We start from the raw sequence: 19208 nt of genomic DNA, 5'->3' as shown, positions 1-19208 counted from the left end.
TGTTCCTCAAATTCAGAGACCATCATGTTCATGTTCCACTACCTGTCCAGTCTGTCTGTCCACTGAAAACAAATCTGTGAATGCAGAAAAGAAAAAAGTGGATTGGACTGAGCCACACAACACTATTCGTGCTTGTGCACACGTCAGGGAAAATATATATATATCTATAGGAGAGGCAGTGGGAAAGAGACTGTAAAAACATTTGCAATGACAGGAGAAAGGGCATTTGTTTGGGTGTTCATTTAAAAAATCCACACACTTTTTCCACAGTTGCAGACTCCAACTTTTAAATATGTCAATTTTTGTATGATTTATAAGGATTATATGAAGTTAATCATTTCAGATGGAGGATTTTGTATTTTGGATATTTGAGTCCATTTCTGAACCGACGATTTGTTTCATAAATCTGTGAAAAACATTTTTCTTTTTTTATTGTCATGAAATATACATATATACATTCATAGGAGTATTTTGACAGTAAATAAATAGACAAAATTAGTTTTACTGACTCTGTGTGATGTTTTCTTTGTTGTCGTCTGCAGGAGATCTGATCCCTCGACACCAGCAGGTCTTCAGTAACAACCAGTTCTTCTGTGGAGTTTCAATCCCAGAGCCTCAAGAGATGGTGAGATGCTCCTAAACACCCTAAATGAGCTGCATCAGAAACTGTCATGATTGTTTTACCTGTAAATTTAGTATTCAGTGAGTTGTGTCTGCCTTAACGCAGCACACAAAGGTTAAATAATGAAAAGTCAGCTGAGGAAAGTCAATGGAGTCAGCCGATCATATTCAAACTGTGATATCACAAAACACTGAATCGTTGTATTTTTTCCTTTCTGCAGGAACCTTTGGAGCAGAAATATCCAAATCTCTCACATCAAGCTCTGAGTCTCATGAAGGTAACTGCATCATTTATGTCATCTTATAATCTGAGTCATGTTTTAATACTCCACAGGAAAGATCTAAATACATTTATTTCAAAATTTGTGTTTAAATTTTAATCCAGTGAAATGTGCATGTATTACAACATTTCTTTAATTGTTTGAAAATATATATCTCAGAAAAGCATTCAATCATGTGACAACAAATCAGAGGAAATACTCCAAGTTTATTTAGTTGCATAATTCTGACCATTTTTGTTTCACAAAATCTTCACGACAGCTGCTGGTCAAACAGAAACTAGATCTCATGGTGATGAGGGATGTGCACATTTAAATAAGTCTTTCTAGTCAAATGTTGTTTTATAGCAGGGGTCTCATGCTCAAATTACCTGGGGGCTGCTGGAGGAACTATCAAAATTACCAAAAAAAGACACAAAATGACTGAAAAAAACCTAAATTACTTAAAAAAGACACAAAATGACCAAAAAAAGACACAGAACGAACAAACGAGACACAAAATAATTTTAAAATTATACAAAATTATTAAAAACGACACAAAATTACCAAAAAAGTACACAATATTACCAAAAAAGACACACAATTATTAAAAAAAGACACAGAATTACCAAAAAAGACACAAAATTATTTTAAAAAGACACAAAATTACCCAAAAAAGTAATTAAAGGGACCTTCCACACACAACACGGTAAAGTGCCATTCATATAAAACTCACATTAAACTTTCATATCAAGGTGGGGGCCACAAAATATCGTCACGAGGGCCGCAATTGGCCCGCGAGTTTGAGACCCATGTTTTAAAGAAAACAAGCATCCGTGATTGTAAAAATAATTTGATGTATTTTCTTCAAGAATATTGTTTTCAATAAATGTTATAGATAATATGCAATATTCATTATAGACAGTATTAAGTGTCATGTTTCAGCAGCATTAGAAATAAGATTTGGTTGTTAAAAAATCAAATGTTTTTCATATGCAGTATAGTGAAATGAGTCATGTGGCTCTGACCTGTTCTGTCTCTTGTTGGTGGTTTTGTTGGTTCAGGGTTGTCTGAGGATGGACCCGTCCGAGCGGCTGACCTGCGAGCAGCTCCTCCAACATCCGTACTTCGACAGCCTGCGAGAAAAGAGCGAGAGCACCTCTCGAGAGCAGGACCGCTCCAGCAACAAGAGGACACGTTTACCTCGCAAGCACCTTCCCCCCGGGGTCAGTAGCCCTCCGTGTGATGAATAATGATTAGAAAACACCAATCTGCTGCAGCATTTAGCCCAAGTGTCAGTGTTTTTTTTATTTTTTATACTGCATATCTTCCAATCAACTAACCAACATCTCTAAAATCTGCAAGCAAAGTTCTGTTTTCTTTGAAAGAAATTCTGGGACAACAAGCAAGTAAAAAAGGGAAAGTACATTTTAGCTTATTGGAAGATCACCTTTAAACCAATTAAGTCCAACAGCATTTGTTAAGTCTAAAAAGAGCCGCACAATTAAATTTTTTTATTTCCCGTTTAAGTTTGCTGGGCAGCTTGGCCAGATGATCCAGATATTTCTTATGTCTGGCAGTACACTGAGCAACTTTCATAGGAATGAATGGGGGCCCACCTCCAATGCTGTATCACTTTATGTATCCATGAGCTACACAGCAGCCCCAGAAAAATTGTCCCCAGAGGTTGAATTGTTGTCAGACTAAAATCCAATGGTTTTCGAGATTGTCATTATTTTGAGAGTTTCTCATTATATTATCATACATTATAATTACTTTTTTTCCCCCAACACATTGGTGTAAATGGGCTTCCATACCTATTCCAATCACTAGATCTCAGATAATTGTATCCATGTTCTGTCAAAATGCTCTAAAAATTGTCCCTGAAACTTGATTTATTTTTTTCCTCTATGCAGTATTTGCCACAGCTGACCAGCAGCAGCATCTTTCCAGCTTTGGACAATAAAAAATATTACAACAACCTCCGCAAGTTTAACTACCACCTACCGAACATCTGAGACCTCCAACAGCATCGACGAGCAGAATTTTCTGAAAAACTCAGGAAATGAAGCGGATTCTGGCAGTTTTTGTCTCTTGATGCTGATGTCAGTCTATGCACTATTCCCCAACATGTGGACTGTTGGTTTATGTCTGTTGCCTACCTTTCAAGCTGATTTGTATTTTGTATAGATGTTTAAAGACAAGGAGCGACGTGCTGCTCTGCCCGCTCAGTAGACTGAAGGTTTCTCTGCTGCCTTGCCTGGTTTGCCAAATGTTTTGTTTTTTTTAAACAATGGACTCTTCAAAAAGAGTGACATGTTTTTTGTAGCTAATTTTAAGTCTCAAGTTAAGTTATAATGTAGGACACAAACTTTGACTCTTGAGCATTTCTGAAACTATTTATTGAAGTCAGGAGTGAATATTCCTTTAACCCACATTTACTAGCATGAAGCAGCAACAAAACACACATTGTACTCATTATCTGTGGAACTTTGGTGCTAAGGATGTTCACAGCCATCTGTCTGTCCTCAGATACTGAACAAATGCCAAATTAATCTAAAGAGAAGTGGTTTTAAAGACTCTTGTATCCTTTTAATTTTCACACATTGTTTTTTTCTCTTTGTATATATGAAATAACCTTTAATACCTTCAATATTGAGAATATAATAAACAGAATAGATCAACATATCAACAAAAACTTGTGTCAACAATTTAAAGTGCTTCATTTACCCCCCCTCTTTGCTGGATTGTTTTTTTAAAGGCATAGTTTGTACTTTTTTAGAGAAAGGTTGTATGAGGTACTCATCCAGAGTCCGTTTATGATCCCTCTGCTACCACCAACAGGATTTTCTGTCTTTTTTGTGATATTGCTCTGAAAAGGAGTTACCATGACGACACCAGTAGCACATCTGAAAAGTTCAGAGATTTTCAACTTTAAGTGCTCTGAAAAAAATGCTAGATGCAGCCTCAGCCACCTAAAAAAAAGCTATATTTAGAATATTTTCACCTCTTTACCTTGCTGTCAGACTGCCCTGTTTAAGTTTATGTGGGGAACTAAAGCCGCTGTCTGTGCTCTCTTTAAAGCCACCAAACTCGATTGACAAAAACAGTAATTTTACTTTGCAGAACACAGGAGTTGCTGGTCTACCACTGCCTCCATCATGTAGTTTGCTTGTGTTATTGTGTGATTCTGGTGAAACTGAACTAACCCTGTAAGACACCACACTCGCACAATAACACAAACAAACTAAATGATCAAGGCAGCAGTTGACCAGCAACTCCTGTGTTCTGCAAGGTTAAATTAGTGTTTTTGTCAATGGAGTCTGGTGGCTTTGAAGAGAGCATAGATTCTTTTCAGAAAGGACTTATTGACGGCAAGGCTTAACAGTGAAAAATATTGTAAATAAGGCGTACTCTTACACACTGATACTGATCTTTTAGGAGGCTAAAATATGTCTTTCTGCTGTCCCAGTCCACATCAGTACATTGCTTATCTGCTGAGTCAGTTGTCCTGCCTGCTTCACCCAACTGGGGGAGTGCAGACCACAATCTACTGAAGACATAAAACGACTATGAATAACTACCTCATACAACCTCATACAGTTCTGAATTATCCCTTTAAAGCTTCATTAAACTTCAAGCTGAAAGGTGACACATCCACCTGAATATTTTCCCATGCTCCTGTTCTCCACACGACTTAATGATTCACTTGAAAAAACACTTGTAGCTGAAGGATCTAAATGTTTGGTGATGCAAACCCTTCAGCTTTTGGGTCTTTCACTTTGAAAACCTTTTAAAAAAAAGGCATTTATATTTTACTATTACAACAGGAAGCTGTTTCTCAATCAGTCCAGGTCCAGGGATATCTCCAGACGTGGGAGCGCCGTCTGTAGTCTGTCCACTGTTGTTTGTTTGTCTTTGATGCCGGGAAGATCACTGAGAAACAGATACTCCATGTTCCTGCATGAAATGAATAAATCAAATTAGGACACTGAATCAACAAAACTGATGAATCATTGTTGTTTTAACAGCATATTTCTTTGCAAGGAAAACATTTGGTAACGCTTTATATTAAGGTCCTTGTAATAACCATTAATTAACAAGTAATAAGGCCTTTGTAAGTCCTTACAAGATGCTTATTAACATTATTGTGTGTTTATAAGCTTATATAAGTGTTAATAATGGCATTACAAACACCCATGACCCACCCATTATGTCTTTGCCATGCCTTTTTTTAATCTTATTTTGTTTGCTTATTGATATTAAAATATACTTTATTGCTCATCTATTATAAGTTAACTATAAGTTAACTATGCTTTTTGCAACTACTGGATCTAAAGCGAGAACAATGGCTTATTACTTGCTAATTAATGGTTATTAAGGACCTTATTATAAAGTGTTACCAAACATTTTAATTCACCTCTTTCTGGTAATATTATATAAGGGTGCAAAAACAAACACTTACTTGAGTTTGTGCAGAGCGATGATTCCTTTATCGGTGATATTTCCACACGACACCACCTCCATCATGTGCAAACTCCCCTGCAGGTTCTCGATGGAGCTCAGCCTCTCCAGACAGGTGTCCTCGATGTAGATACACTTGCAGAACTTGATTTCCTCCAAGTGCTCCAAACCATCTAGAAAAACAAAAAACAGCACAATCTTTACAGATTAGATTGCCATAAAGGGCAAAGAAGGTAAATATGTTGCAAGATGTGAGAGAACAAATATGTGAACTGTGTACTGCTTTCACCTCTTAACTTACCTGACCTCCTTATAGGGATTGTATCCTGCATTTGTACACACATATTTATTATTTATGAGTGGGAACCTCTCCTTTTTATATTTTATACACGTGAAAAATCTAAACATACAAGTTCAGATTTTTGTACAACAAGTTCTCACATCAAGTCTACAAGCTCTGGCAACATATTTACTTTCATAAGACGGACTTTACACCAAAATAAATCTTTGTGGACTCTGGCACCAAAGTGTGTGTGAGTGCAGCCGCCAACCAGGTCACAGACGCTGCACTGTGCGTGCCCGCACGGTGTAAAACATCCCGCTCGCTTGCGTCACTTATGGATAATCAGTCTGGGAGAGATGCACTTTCTCCTTTCTTGTTAACAAAGAGGGGAATCACTTTCAGGTCAACGGTGGAGGTCAAGCTCATGTTAACACAGTTAATGCAAAATTTACACTTTCTGAGCAAAGCTTTAATCTTTGATTTGATCAGGTTCTTTAGTCTGTTAATCCAACATTGATAGGGCTGGGGATTGAAACTTGATACTCGTTTGATTCTGACGGAAATATTTCTGTAACACAGATTAATGAAAACCGGTATCAAATGACTGCTCAGAGTGATATTCTTTATTATATATATTTCTTTTCTTTATAACATTATTAAATGATTCTTGGTCTAAATCAACATTTTGCCAATTGTCGACTATTTTTAAGGCTACATTATCGTCTTAAAACCCACCTGCCTGCCGGGTTACCTTTTCGTTTTTTCTTCCTTTTTTTACTTTACATAGTTACCCAATACCTCTTTTTTAATACACATTCTACAGTCTATATTATAATGTCTATCCAGTGAAACCACAAACTAAAAACTTCCCAGCTCCCATCAGGTTAGGACCAGAGGTTTATAATTTAATACAGGTGAGTTGACCAGATGTAGAAGGTATGTGGTGATTTGCAAAGTTCTGGCATTAAGCATGTTTCACTTGTTATTTAAATTAGATTCATCATGAAATAGTCCAAAATAACTTTTTTGAGCCATGTTTGAACTGATTTAGTTTCAGTTGTGTTTTAGCCTCATGCTAATCGAGAAAACCCCCCAAAAAGAACTGGAAGATATTACACTTTAAATGAAGTCTTGCGTTCATGCATTTCACCTTACAGTTCCTCTGTTATAAGCTTTTGGCTATGATAAACATGGAGGCATTTCTTTCCCCATAGGGACTGCAAAAGCCATTTTTAATTTAACTAAAGAAGCCAAATGAATGAAATCTTATATATTGTCTAAAACCAGAGAGCGGGACAATTCACAAGGACAAGAACAAGAACATAATATTCTTTGCACTGTAACACTGACCCAGGTGGTCAAACCCTCTGAACATGATGCAGGATTCGGTGGCGTCTATCGCCTGGATCTTGTATCTGCCCAGAGGGCCAGTTGGCAGTCCGTTGTAGTCGTGCTGCCAGCGATCGAAACCTTGAAACCTAACTTTGGCACCGCATCTCAGCAGCCACTCTGCTGCAGCTCGGTCCGGACCAACAGCTTTGATCCTTTCGTAGTCCACCCTGATGAAGATCAACAAACACTTTTTGTACTGAACAAGCTGATGAAATGTGATGTAATGCAAACAGGAGTCAAGAGGGTCAGTCTGCACAAAGGCAACCTGCCCACCGAACCAGTTGTTCTAACCTGAGGAAATCACCCACTGTTTGGCCATGTGTTCATTTATTTATAAAGTTAAATACCCTATTGGCTGGTTATAACTTTAAAAATATGTTAATTTGCTTTTTTTTAGTTGAATACATTGTTGTTGTTTTTCTACAGTGTATTAAGTGTTGATAAAAAATATATTATATTTTAGAAATATTTGGTAGTTTCCACTCTACATTCTTTTTAAATTGTAGGTCACAAAAATATGTAATTATTTTGCTATAATACATGCTGCAACATAGAGCTAGACAGGTATGAACATTGTGAATATGAGATTACTTTTATCACAATGTTGTACTATAACCTGAATGTCATTTTCTGGTTGTGAAGGCAACAAACACACTATCCTGAACATACAGCAGAGTAAAATGACTCTTGTATTCTCCACTGTATGTTTAGTTATCATATCTACATCACTAATGTATATTTAGCAACACATTGCCTGTAAATCATCCCCCAAATAACATTAGCAAACATTGAGAGAAGTGATCTAAATTTTTTAGTTATTTTGTCATTTAAACCATAAAAACATTAATTGTAATGCTAATAGTAAAAGCAGTTCTCTACAAAAACTGGACTTTATAGCCATCATGAAGGTAGGATTTACTGCAGCATTGATGTATTAGAATCAGAAATACCCAGGGGGAAATTTGTGATTGTGTTACAATTGTTCATTCTCAAATAGACGGGCACATATGTATAAACATAGAGAAATTATGATGAAAAATAGAAATAAGTAAAAAATATGTGCATTGTACAACAATATATAACAACAATATGTACATTTAAAAAAAAGTAAAATATATATAATATAACATATAACAGTCCAAATAAAAATGGGACCAATGACTAAGTGTGTTAAATGCAATAATAATAATACAAACAGGAAAAAGTAGTTAATAGACTAACTTCTAGATTGTATTTTTAATTAGCTGTGAATAAAGGCTACTGTCAACTATAAACAGTAAACTGTTTACATGTAGACATACCTATAAACATGTGAAAGACAAGATGAAAGGTGACTAGCAGGTTTTTGTGTTTATATTAAGCTATTTGAGGTGAGTAATGAGGGTTTTGTCAATTCATAGACTGTTTTCATAGTCTGTCCATGCTTGCACACTTACAACCCCAATCCAAAAAAGGTGGGTTGCTTTGAAAAACGTACATTCAACTAAATGCAGTACAAAGATACAAGACATCTAATGCATAAACTGGGAAACTTTTTTTGTAGTAAACACATACAGGTACACTCACTTCTGAATTTAATCCATTCAGGGGTTTTTACGTGATTTCCAGTGTCCTATTTTTTAATCGGGGGATGTGGCCATATACTAATGTATATTCTTTACAATATAACATTAATAATGTTGTCTCACTTGTTGAAGACTGCATTGAGCCAGCCCCAGAAGTGTCTGCGGCTCCTCTCACTCTGACCCACAGCAGACTGCACTGCCTTAGATAAAAGCCTCATATCTGAAAAAGACTCAAAAATAAACCATACTATTAAAATACTAATATTATGTTACTATTATACGATAAATTGAAAGAGTTAAACAAACGATTGGAAGTGCGTCACAAGAGATTTAGACAAAATAATCTCACCTGTCCTCCAACTGTTTACATCCGAGGTGCGTCCATTGCCGTACCCCTTGACCTCAGTGACGTAGGAGAAAACGTGCCCTCTCATTGGCTGAAACCGGAGCGTCGCAGGGGGCGTGGCCACGTCTCGACTTTCAGGAGCGAGCAGCAGGATGGGAGGCTAGCAGCCGAAACCGGGAGGAGGAAACAATAAAAACACAAGCCAGCCAAGTCTTTCTGATAGTTGTACAATGAAGAAGCGACTGTGAGGTGTTGTTGGACTTTTGTGACGATGATCCGGACACTCAGCGGCGCGACTTTTAGGGCTGTTGGAGCAGCGCAGGCGTTAAAAGACGTTACAACCAGACGGCTGCACAGGTAAGACTGACATGACTTCTCACAGTGTGCTAGTCTACTTTAATTACACGTGAGAAGTTAATCCACGTTTCTCTGGGTCACTTTTTACCCACCAACAGACAGAGAAGTTAATGAAAGGTGCAGACGAGCCGCTACCTGGTTGAATAACTTAACTTTTAATTGATCCCAGCAGTCTTTTCCAAGGACACTCAACACCAAGAACCAGGTTGCGTAACGTTTCTGCAGAACCTGATCTGTTCCCCTCACCACATTGTTTATGCACACAAAACAGTTTTGTCTGCAGTGTACCCACTTGTACAGTGTAACTAAGTATATGTTCCTAAGTACTGTGCTGAAGTACATATTTGAGGTGTTTTACTTGAGTATTTTGATCTCATGCAACTTTCTACTTCTATTCCACTACACTTCAGAGTAAAACTGGGTACTTTCATTGCCCTACAATTACACACCTTACTTTAAATTAAAATAAAAAGCTGATATGGTAGCTAGTTTATTGATTGATCGACAGAAATGAATCAGTGTTGATAACCTTTTTAGGTCATGTGCTTTGTAAAATCATGCTTTTCAGATATGATGATATGCTGCTTTTCCTTTCACTTGTTTTAAATAATTTTGACTGATTTAAATTGATTAAAATGTTTCCTTTTTACTTCAAATACAAAAGTACATCTTCGAAGTTGGAGTTTTAATTGTAACATATTCTTTTAAAGTGTAGTATTGCTACTTTTACTTGAGTAAAGGTCTTGAATACTTACTCCACCACGATTCCTGCTCCATCCAGATTTGCATGCCCTTAAACTTTTGTCAGAGAACAAATAGTCTCACTTCAGAAAGACACGGATTTCGTTGTCAGTGTCACTCGGCTTGTTTGAACTCTTGAGAACTAATATGAAACACATGCTGCAGGCCTTCCCCACAGAATCTGCAGGCTTTTTGGGACCGTGGCATGCAACTTATGCAACAGGTCGCCTCTGCATCCTGCTTTAAGTAAACTGTGAAATATAGAGGTTGTCACTTATTGATTGATAATACATATTTAACTTCTCCTCTTGGTTGAAGAAACCAGCAAGATGTCATAACCTGAATTGTATCACAGAGAAAGAACATCTGAACATGTTTTTACAAGTTCAGACAGTTCTGTTCGACTAATCTGACCGCACACTGAGGAAAATCCTTGAAGCAACGTTTTTAACATTTGCATTTTAGCACATATTTCTTAGGTGCTGCTGAATCCATGTGTAGGTGTAGATAAAGAAGCTGTGATGCTCCCAAACATTTTTCTTTCTTGTTCTTCACTCTTGTTTATTAGTTCCTCCCATGTGGAGCTTTACAGCACTTTGCCTGGTTTTAATTTAAATAATGAAAACAGATGTTGACTGTTCCCAACATCCTGAGTTGTGTTGTTCTCTCAGGCTTGAACATTGTGTTCTTCCAAATTACGAATGCTTCATCGTGTGAAATGTTGTGGTCGACTGGGGACAAGTTAGATCAACTGTAACTGCTGGTTACACCCACTAGATAGCAGTCTGAGCTAACTAGGTTTATAAAGGGATTTACTTGATGCAGCCTTGTGACAGAGCTGGATTTTCTCTTTGGAGACACAGATATGCTGCTAACTAACACACTTGTGTCATTGGTTTCCCCACCAATCAGTGTCAAAGGTCTATCGGCCGCTCGTCTAGTCATGTACAGTTGGACTTTGAACCAGTGACCTAAATATTCTGTTCTACTTTCTCCCTTTTGCAACATGTAAACAGGTTTAGTTATCAGTGACCATCTTAAATGTGAACTGTCAGTAACATCGCTGCCGTCTGTTTTTTCAGCACATATGACGTGGCCGTGGTGGGAGCTGGCATCGTGGGCCTGGCCACGGCCAGAGAGCTCATTCTGCGACACCCGTCCCTCAGCTTCGTCCTGCTGGAGAAAGAAAAAGAGCTCTGTGGGTTGAGTCTGGAACGAACAAAACATTTTGTACATCACAGTAATTAAAACCAGGCATGCAGTGCAGCCAGTGAGCACATCGAAAGTCATATAATTTTTTTGTCGCAATGACTCTGAACTCCAGTACATTGGATCTGAAACAGAGCAATGGCTGTGGGGCTTAAGTGCCAAGTTTTATCTTTAATTCATGGGTATTGGGTTCAGGAATTGTTACCCTGCCATTGTGCTGCACTGTTCACTGCTGAACACCTGCAGACACCCTTAGACCTGAAAGCTAGCCGTGTCACTTTATTGCAATGCTGAAATTTTTTTGCAGGCGCCTTAGAAATAAAATATTTAAGTTAACCTAAATGTTCTGCCAGTCTAACTTGGGAACCCTGTGTAGACTTAGAAAGACTTAATTGTCATTCGAGCTAGACACCAACAATGCACATTTGAAAGAAATTTTGTTGCATAGGCTCGCAGTAGGTGGATGAAACATAAATAAACCACAACAAAAGAAGTTAGAATCTTAAATGCCTTAAATCACAACTAAATAAACAAAAGTTTAATTACATATACTGTAAAAATATGATGTTTATTGCACAGAAAAAGTATAGCAGGTGAAAGTGTAATATACATGAGTATACTGCTCATAGACATTAGTGGCTTTTAAAGTAATAGAACATTTGCTTAATGGCTGTCAGTAATGTGATTGGCAGTAGAGCTGCAACAATTAGTTGACTGACAAAAAATGAAGTATTTTGATAATCAATGAATCTTTAATGTAAACACAAAAAATGGCATTTTCACTATTTTCAGACTTAAATCTGCAGATTATTTGATAATGAAAATAGTTGTTAGTTACAGTCCTATGAGACATTTTTGGCCTCAGAAGAATAGTTATAGAATAAGAAAATTGTAGCACCACAATACGTTATTCAGAGTCATATTTTTTCTCCTTGAACAAATGAATAATGCAGGTATATAATATTTACTGAAAAAAGTCTGGTGATATGTCTCTATTAATCTTAATAAACCCTGCTTTTTCTGTGTTTCTTCTCCTTCATCTTGTTCTTTTATTTCACTTTCTAACTCACCAGCTATGCACCAGAGTGGGCACAACAGTGGAGTCATTCACAGCGGGATCTACTACACGCCGGGCTCGCTGAAGGCCCGTCTGTGTGTGCGAGGAGCCACTTTAGCCTACGAGTACTGCGACAAGAAAGGACTCCCTTACAACAGATGTGGAAAGGTCTGCCTTTAACCAGATGGAAAAGTACAACATAACTCTAAAAATGAATGCGCTACAAACTCTACTGTATGGATCGTTGTGGTGTCTGGTCTGTTTTAGTATTGATCATGTATTTCTGCAGCTCATCGTGGCTTTGGAGCAGGAGGAGATACCCAGACTGCAGGCTCTATACGAGCGCGGCAAGAAGAACAATGTGCGTGACCTCAGTATCGTGGACGCCAAGGGAATCCGAGAGCGAGAGCCGTACTGCAGGGTAAGAGTCTTAGAGGTGCTGTTGTTGCTCCTGTAATAGAAAAGATGGCAGTGAGGGTCTATAGTGTGTTTCCTCATAGTTAACGAAAACTAACGAAATAAGGAAAACTAGAATTGAAAAAACATTTTAGCTAACTGAAATAAAAATAAAAACAAGAGTTAAAAAAAAAAAAAGATAATTAACTGAAACCGTATTTTGTGATTACAAAACTAACTATAAATATAGTGAAAATGTCCTTATTTTTCGTCTTTGTCGACTTTTTTCATACATAATCCAGTGTTTCTATTTGAACCTGCAGGAACACATGGTAAATATGTTAACTGAGACTGGGATGTCTACACTCGAACCAAAATTCAAAACACCCAGAACTGTAAGAGTTAATAACCTTATTGGGGCTGAGATGGATAAACCAAAGGAAATAAAGGCAAAATTTATTAGGACCTCTTTGAATCTCGCACCCAACACATAGCCCATTACAAAAAAACTAAAACTAACACTAAAACTAATAAAAAGTAAACTAAAACTAAGCATTTTCAAAAAATAAAAAATAAACTAAAACTAGCAAACTCACTCTAAAAACGAACTGAATTTGAAAACAAAAATTCACAACGAAATTAAAACTAAAACGGATGAAAAATCAAAAACTATTCTAACGTTGTTCCTCACAGGGTATAATGGCGTTAGATTCGCCCTACACCGGCATCGTGGACTGGAGGAAGGTGGCTCTCAGGTACGGACAAGACTTTGAGGAGGCAGGCGGCACGGTGGTCACTGAATCTGAGATCAGTGACATTTCTATGGTTAAAGAGAGCCCAGCTGGGAGCACTGAAGGTCAGAAACATGAATCTATCAGTGCGATCATTTTTAAACAAGATCTGTAAAGTCCACCTCAATATGTGTCTGTTTTTTATTTATTTTCAGGAATGAAATATCCGATCGCAGTCAGAGACAAAAAGGTAACAAGCATGCAGATAAAAGCATCACAATGTTTCGATTGTCTTCTCTTGTTTCCATTGTTGCAAGGTGTTGTATCTTGTGTCTTTATTGGTTTAAGCCAAACATTATGAAAGAAAACATAAGAGCAACTTTTTCTTTACAAAGCTGCCAAACAAGCATCCCCATCATAATGATAAAAATAAATAAATGTATTGGGTAAATGATTTTAAAAAATGTGTGTATATATATATATATATTTATTCATTTATTTTTCTAGATTTCTTTATTCATTTTCTGCAGACAGTACAGAAAGGTACATCACATTCACCCTACATCAGAGCTTCAACAAAACTAACCCCAACATGAATCAGTGCAGTCACAGTAAACAAAAAATTATTGCATAACAACATAAGTAAATAACAATACAATAAAACAAACTAGAGTAAAATATTAGAATAGCATAGAAAGAATAAGAAATAAAATTAAAAAAAAATCTCTTTTCAACCTTAAGGAAGTGTCCTCATCATCATGAATAACAGTGTCATTATTGCTGATACAAGCCAGCAGTGGGCCCCACGTTTATTGGAAAAAATAAAATTTAAAGGATAAACCAGAAAATAATCGATACAAAATCTAATATAAAATATGATGTATAAATTATAATTAAAGCAGCAACAGGTATGATAATAATATGAGTAAAAAGGCCATAATAATTATAATATAACCAGAATACATTTTAATATAATAATAAATAAACCAGAATAAAGAAAATATAATCAGAATAAATAAATAAGCCATAATAAATAAAATCTAATAATACATATATAATAATGACGATAAAAACTTTACATTTTACCAAATTAATTAATACATGATCAGACATATAAGCAGTGAAATGTTACAATACACCCTTAAACAAGTCTCATGTATGAGTCTTACTAAGGACGGTTGTCCAGATTCTTCCACAGACGAGACCTCTCTTCAAAGTTTTAGCACCCTCAATCCAATGAAAAAAAAAACAAATTGCCCAAATTTATAAAACATTAAAGGTTTGATCTTTAAGCCAGTAGATCTGTGTTTCCAGAGTTCTAATATACCATATAACCACTATGAGAGCATTTTGGGAGGTTTGTGAGAGATCTGCTGAAATAAGCATGTGTTGTCTTAACAGGGTAACGAGGTGCGGTGTCGTTACGTCCTGACCTGTGGAGGCCTGTACTCAGACCGCCTGTCACAGATATCTGGATGCAGCCGGGAGCCTCGGATCGTCCCCTTCAGAGGAGACTATTTGGTCCTGAAGCCGGAGAAACACTACCTGGTCAAGGGAAATATCTACCCTGTAAGTCTGCTGAAGAACCTGAAGCCCAACTCTTTAACCCTCTGAAATCTTGGGCTATTATGTCCTTTAAAAAATCTGTTAAAAAATCTTTTTTCAGCGTTACCTCACCTATATGTCCTGATAATTAATTTTTAACTTTGACTTCCTTGATAAAAATGTTGAACCCAAAAGAAACAAAGGAAAACATAAAATCTTATCTTGAAAATTATATTTCAATACACAGAATTTTAAATGTTGCAAATATGAACACAGGTTGCGAATATTACATCTAACAGGTAAAATGAAGATAATCTCTAGTTCAATATTTTTATACTAAAAATATTTGACATTATCTCCGGTTTTTCTTGGCCAAATATAATTTAAAAAAAATCTGACATGGAGTTTCAAGCCAGAACTTTAGAGGGCAGCTGATGTAGAGGCTCGACGTTGCTTCATTTTTCTGTCTTCACGTTATAAAGAAGTAATGTGCAGGTGGTTTCATGGACTCTAGAGATGTTTCTCGTCACTTTCCAGGGCAGTGTAAAATCTCAATCTTTAAATTGTGGCGGCCCCAAGTGGTAGAAAGAGATGATTATTTGAATTGTTTAAATGTTACAGGAATTTAATTATGTTTGTCAGGTATAGCTGTTTTTAAGTCCAGCTTTTTCTGGAAGTAGAACCATTCTTTAACATTTAAACAAGCTTGCATTGCCTTTAGTTACGATCCATTACGGTGTGTTAAAGATATGAAAGCACCACCCGAGTGCAGAAAACTATCAGAAAAAGTCTTTATCTACGGTCTCGAACATATTCAGCTCTACTTAGTCATTGAGGCTGCAGATTAAACTCTAAAGAGTTCAAGATCAAGATAATTAAAGCTAAATGCTGGAACTTGTATCAGGTTTCACTTAAGGATTTATAAAATGTTACAATATACTGTTCTTATCAGAGTAGGGTCTCTCAAAAAAAGACCGGTATATATTAGCAGTTTCAAGTTTTTACTTTGACTTTTTAAAGGATAGTTTACTCAAAATCAAAATTACATATTTGTCCTCGTACCTGTAGTTCTATTTATCAATCTACGTTGTTTTTGAGTGAGTTTCCAGGCAAAACTTTACTATTTACGTCTTTTAACATCTTTATTTGTGCACCAAATTATGGAACAAAGTATCAATAAGAGTATTGAAATCAGTATGCCCATCTGAACTCTTCTATGTTCTACATATTGTTATTTGATTAATTTAAATGATTCTCACATACTTTATTGTTGCTGATTTAATTTGTTTCTATAAAACATCTGTACAGGTCCCTGACCCTCGTTTCCCCTTCCTTGGAGTTCACTTCACCCCGAGGATGGATGGAAGTGTTTGGCTCGGCCCCAACGCCGTCCTCGCCTTCAAACGGGAGGGATACAAACTGTACGACTTCAATGTTCGAGACTTTGCAGATGCTGTCTCATTCAGGTATAACGGGATATTTGATCTGGTCTTATTTTGTATTTGTGCTGTGTCCTGGAAATGCTTTTTAAGAAGATTTGAAACATACAGTCATGGAAAAAAAATATTAGACTATTGTTTTCTTCAATTTCTTGTTTATTTGAATGCCTGGTACAACTAAAGGTACAATGACGGTATAATGACGACAACAACAAAAAAGCTCATAATAGTTTAACTTAAGGGCTAGACATTTTCCATGTTTTTTTTATAAGGATTTGGTTATTATCAAGAAAACCATGGAAAATGGTCTAATATTTTTTTCCATGACTGCAGATTCTAAAAAAAATCATCTAGTTACAGTGTATTTTGTGTGCAGAGTATTAAATGCTTGTCTTTCTTACCTTCAGGGGCCTTCAGAAGCTGGTACTGAAGAACATAACTTATGGGATTGGAGAAATGTATAGAGGGATTTTCATTAACGCACAGGTTAAAATCCTGCAGAAGTACATCCCTCAACTCTCGCTGAGTGATGTGCTCAGGTAAAGCAGCAATGCGAGATCTAAAAAATGCATGCACACTACAGTTTATGTATCAGATGTAGGGTTGTCAAAAGTATCGATACTCAAAAAAGTATCGATACTAAAACGTTGTATCCGGATACAATACTCATTTTCAAAAGTATCGAGTTTCTTATTTTCGTTACCTCTTTTATTATAAATATTAAACCTGTGGTTCTGTTCATTTTTACATGTTGCATTTTTCTTGTTAATATAAATATTTCAGTTAAATTTTGGGGTCTTTGTTTTTATCCTTGTGGTATCGAAAATGGTATCAAGTATTGAATATTTTCCTGAGTATCGGTATCCAGTTGAAAATTTTAGTATTGTGACAACCCTAATCAGATGTTTGTGTAAGGTGTATTTAACTCTGGAGCTAAAATGAGTCTGTGATCTCTGTTTCCTCTGCAGGGGTCCTGCAGGAGTTCGAGCTCAGGCTCTCGACCGAGACGGAAACCTTGTGGATGACTTTGTGTTCGATGGCGGGGTCGGGGACGTGGGCAGCCGGGTGCTCCATGTACGTAACGCTCCCTCGCCTGCAGCCACCTCCTCCCTCGCCATCGCTGAAATGGTTGCAGACGAAGTGGAGAGTCGCTTCGCACTGTAGAGAAACACATCGCAGGAGGAAAAAAAAGAGAGTCAACATAATACAGCTTAAAGTCAAACTTAAGCTGTCACTACCTCAGCATCACTGTCATCGTGGAGACATTTTTATTACAGGTCAAGCCTTAATTTAGGGGGAGGAAGTAGAAATATCGTTGACTTGATCACATTTTCACGACTGTTTTTACCTTAGTCGTGCTGTTTTAAGTTGCATAATATGTTTACTCCACCACATTTCAAGTAAATAATCATTTTTCTATGCACTTCTGTATAAAAAAGAAAGTGAAAATGTTAAACGCACAATATGTAATTTTCTGGTGCCAGCGGACTCTCAATCAAATCAATAACAAATGATTGAGTTTGGTGAAGTTGCATGGGATCATGGGAGTTGTAGTCTTCACCACTAGTGCCATGATTGCAGTCCGTCTTCAGTTATCATTCTTCAGGTTTTTGCCGAATTATCCACAGAGGTGTCCTTTTCATTATTAATGGACCTGGTGATTAAAACCAGTTAAAACACTGAATAACATGGTTTCATGTTAAAAATCAGTGTTTTTCCAATGCTATTTGGTGGACACAGGACGTCCCAGAGGGGCTGAAAGTCAAGCTGCTGCTAACGTCTAATCAGCTTGTTTTTCTGACATCTTAAGATCCAGACAACTAAAATCCTTCATTCGGTTATAATATAAAATTGTTAATGTCCAAGATCTGAAAACTGCAAAAATGTTGATTTTGATGTTGATTAAAATGCACAACTCAACAAAATATGGAAAACTGATTTAGTTGTTTTTAGACATTTTAATGCAGAAAAGTTACATATTAATGTATATTAAAGTAGTAAGTATTAAGGTATTTTAAAAACGGTTCAGCATCAATAACATCAGTTTTAACAATCTGTTTTGGATGTGAACATAGTATGAGAAGGTTGGATGTCGTTTATTAAAAAAAAAATGCTGAAACTAAATGAAACGCACAGTTGTAACTGCAGAGCGCACAATTAATAAAGTAAACGGGTTGTTTTTGGGAGGCATTTATTCTGCCAAAATAATATTAAAATTAAAGAAACTTTAAAATCATATCTACACAAAATTTTCTCGTCATATGTCATATTTACATTGATGTAAACTGAGAACACTTTGCTGTTGTTTATGTGTGTTTGTGGGTGATATTTTCATATAATTCTACTTTGATTTGCTCTTTGTTATAGCTTCAGAAGCTTCACAGCTTGCTAAATATATCAACCAATGAATGAATGTTGAAAAATTTTGTATTTTTGTATTTTCAAATGTACCAAAGTTGAGGTTTGTGCCATGTGGCTTATAAATAAAGCCTTTATATTCTGAAGAAATAGAAGCAAAGCAGATTTTTTTTGGCAAAACTTCAGCTTATTCAAATGAGTGTGCTTGGAGAGAAAACTTTATTGTGCTACATTTTTGCTTTTTTTTTGGTACTTTTTTACTTTAGCAGCAGTTCCTTTTGTTAATGCTGAATGAGGCACTTATTCAGTTTGTCCACAAGGAGGCAGAATCACAGCAACAAACATACTGTATGAAGCCTGATGCATACTTTTGATGCTGTTGCTAGAGCTTGTTTTTACTGTGTATGCCTTGTATAATGAGATGGAAATAAAGCGGATTTATTTGCA

General features: G+C 36.5%; 3 protein-coding genes across 4 annotated transcripts in view; 2 read left to right on the top strand and 1 right to left on the bottom strand.

The window, feature by feature from the left end:
• The window catches only part of cdkl1 (cyclin dependent kinase like 1 (CDC2 related kinase)), a 14468-nt gene extending 10879 nt beyond the window's left edge, over positions 1–3589 (top strand). The window contains exons 7-10 of the mRNA XM_059352985.1: positions 543–625; positions 843–899; positions 1943–2104; positions 2795–3589. Of these exons, the coding sequence (XP_059208968.1) occupies positions 543–625; positions 843–899; positions 1943–2104; positions 2795–2896 (404 nt within the window). The 3' untranslated portion in view covers positions 2897–3589. The remainder of the gene's footprint in view (positions 1–542; positions 626–842; positions 900–1942; positions 2105–2794) is intronic.
• Positions 3264–10610, bottom strand: dmac2l (distal membrane arm assembly component 2 like). 2 transcript variants are annotated; one of them, XM_059352997.1, is made up of 6 exons: positions 10041–10610; positions 8932–9088; positions 8706–8802; positions 6976–7184; positions 5344–5515; positions 3264–4838 (listed from the first exon to the last, which is right to left on the bottom strand). In XM_059352997.1, exons 2-6 carry the CDS (start codon positions 9014–9016, stop codon positions 4724–4726), a joined length of 678 nt encoding a protein of 225 aa, XP_059208980.1. In that variant the 5' UTR covers positions 9017–9088; positions 10041–10610; the 3' UTR covers positions 3264–4723. The 2 variants fall into 2 exon arrangements, with proteins under 2 accessions (XP_059208980.1, XP_059208982.1); XM_059352999.1 differs by lacking the exon at positions 10041–10610 and having other exon boundaries at positions 8706–8812; positions 8932–8947.
• On the top strand, positions 9092–19208 carry l2hgdh (L-2-hydroxyglutarate dehydrogenase). The gene is made up of 10 exons (XM_059352979.1): positions 9092–9285; positions 11109–11224; positions 12309–12460; positions 12582–12713; positions 13382–13544; positions 13635–13669; positions 14821–14988; positions 16273–16430; positions 16811–16942; positions 17372–19208. The coding sequence occupies exons 1-10, from the start codon at positions 9200–9202 to the stop codon at positions 17565–17567; spliced, it is 1338 nt and encodes a 445-aa protein (XP_059208962.1). The 5' UTR covers positions 9092–9199; the 3' UTR covers positions 17568–19208.

Source organism: Centropristis striata, chromosome 16 (assembly GCF_030273125.1).
Source record: "Centropristis striata isolate RG_2023a ecotype Rhode Island chromosome 16, C.striata_1.0, whole genome shotgun sequence".
NCBI classification, from domain to species: Eukaryota; Metazoa; Chordata; class Actinopteri; order Perciformes; family Serranidae; genus Centropristis; species Centropristis striata.
The sequence above is the reverse complement of the archived record's forward strand: the minus strand, read 5'-3'. Positions and strand labels throughout refer to the sequence as shown.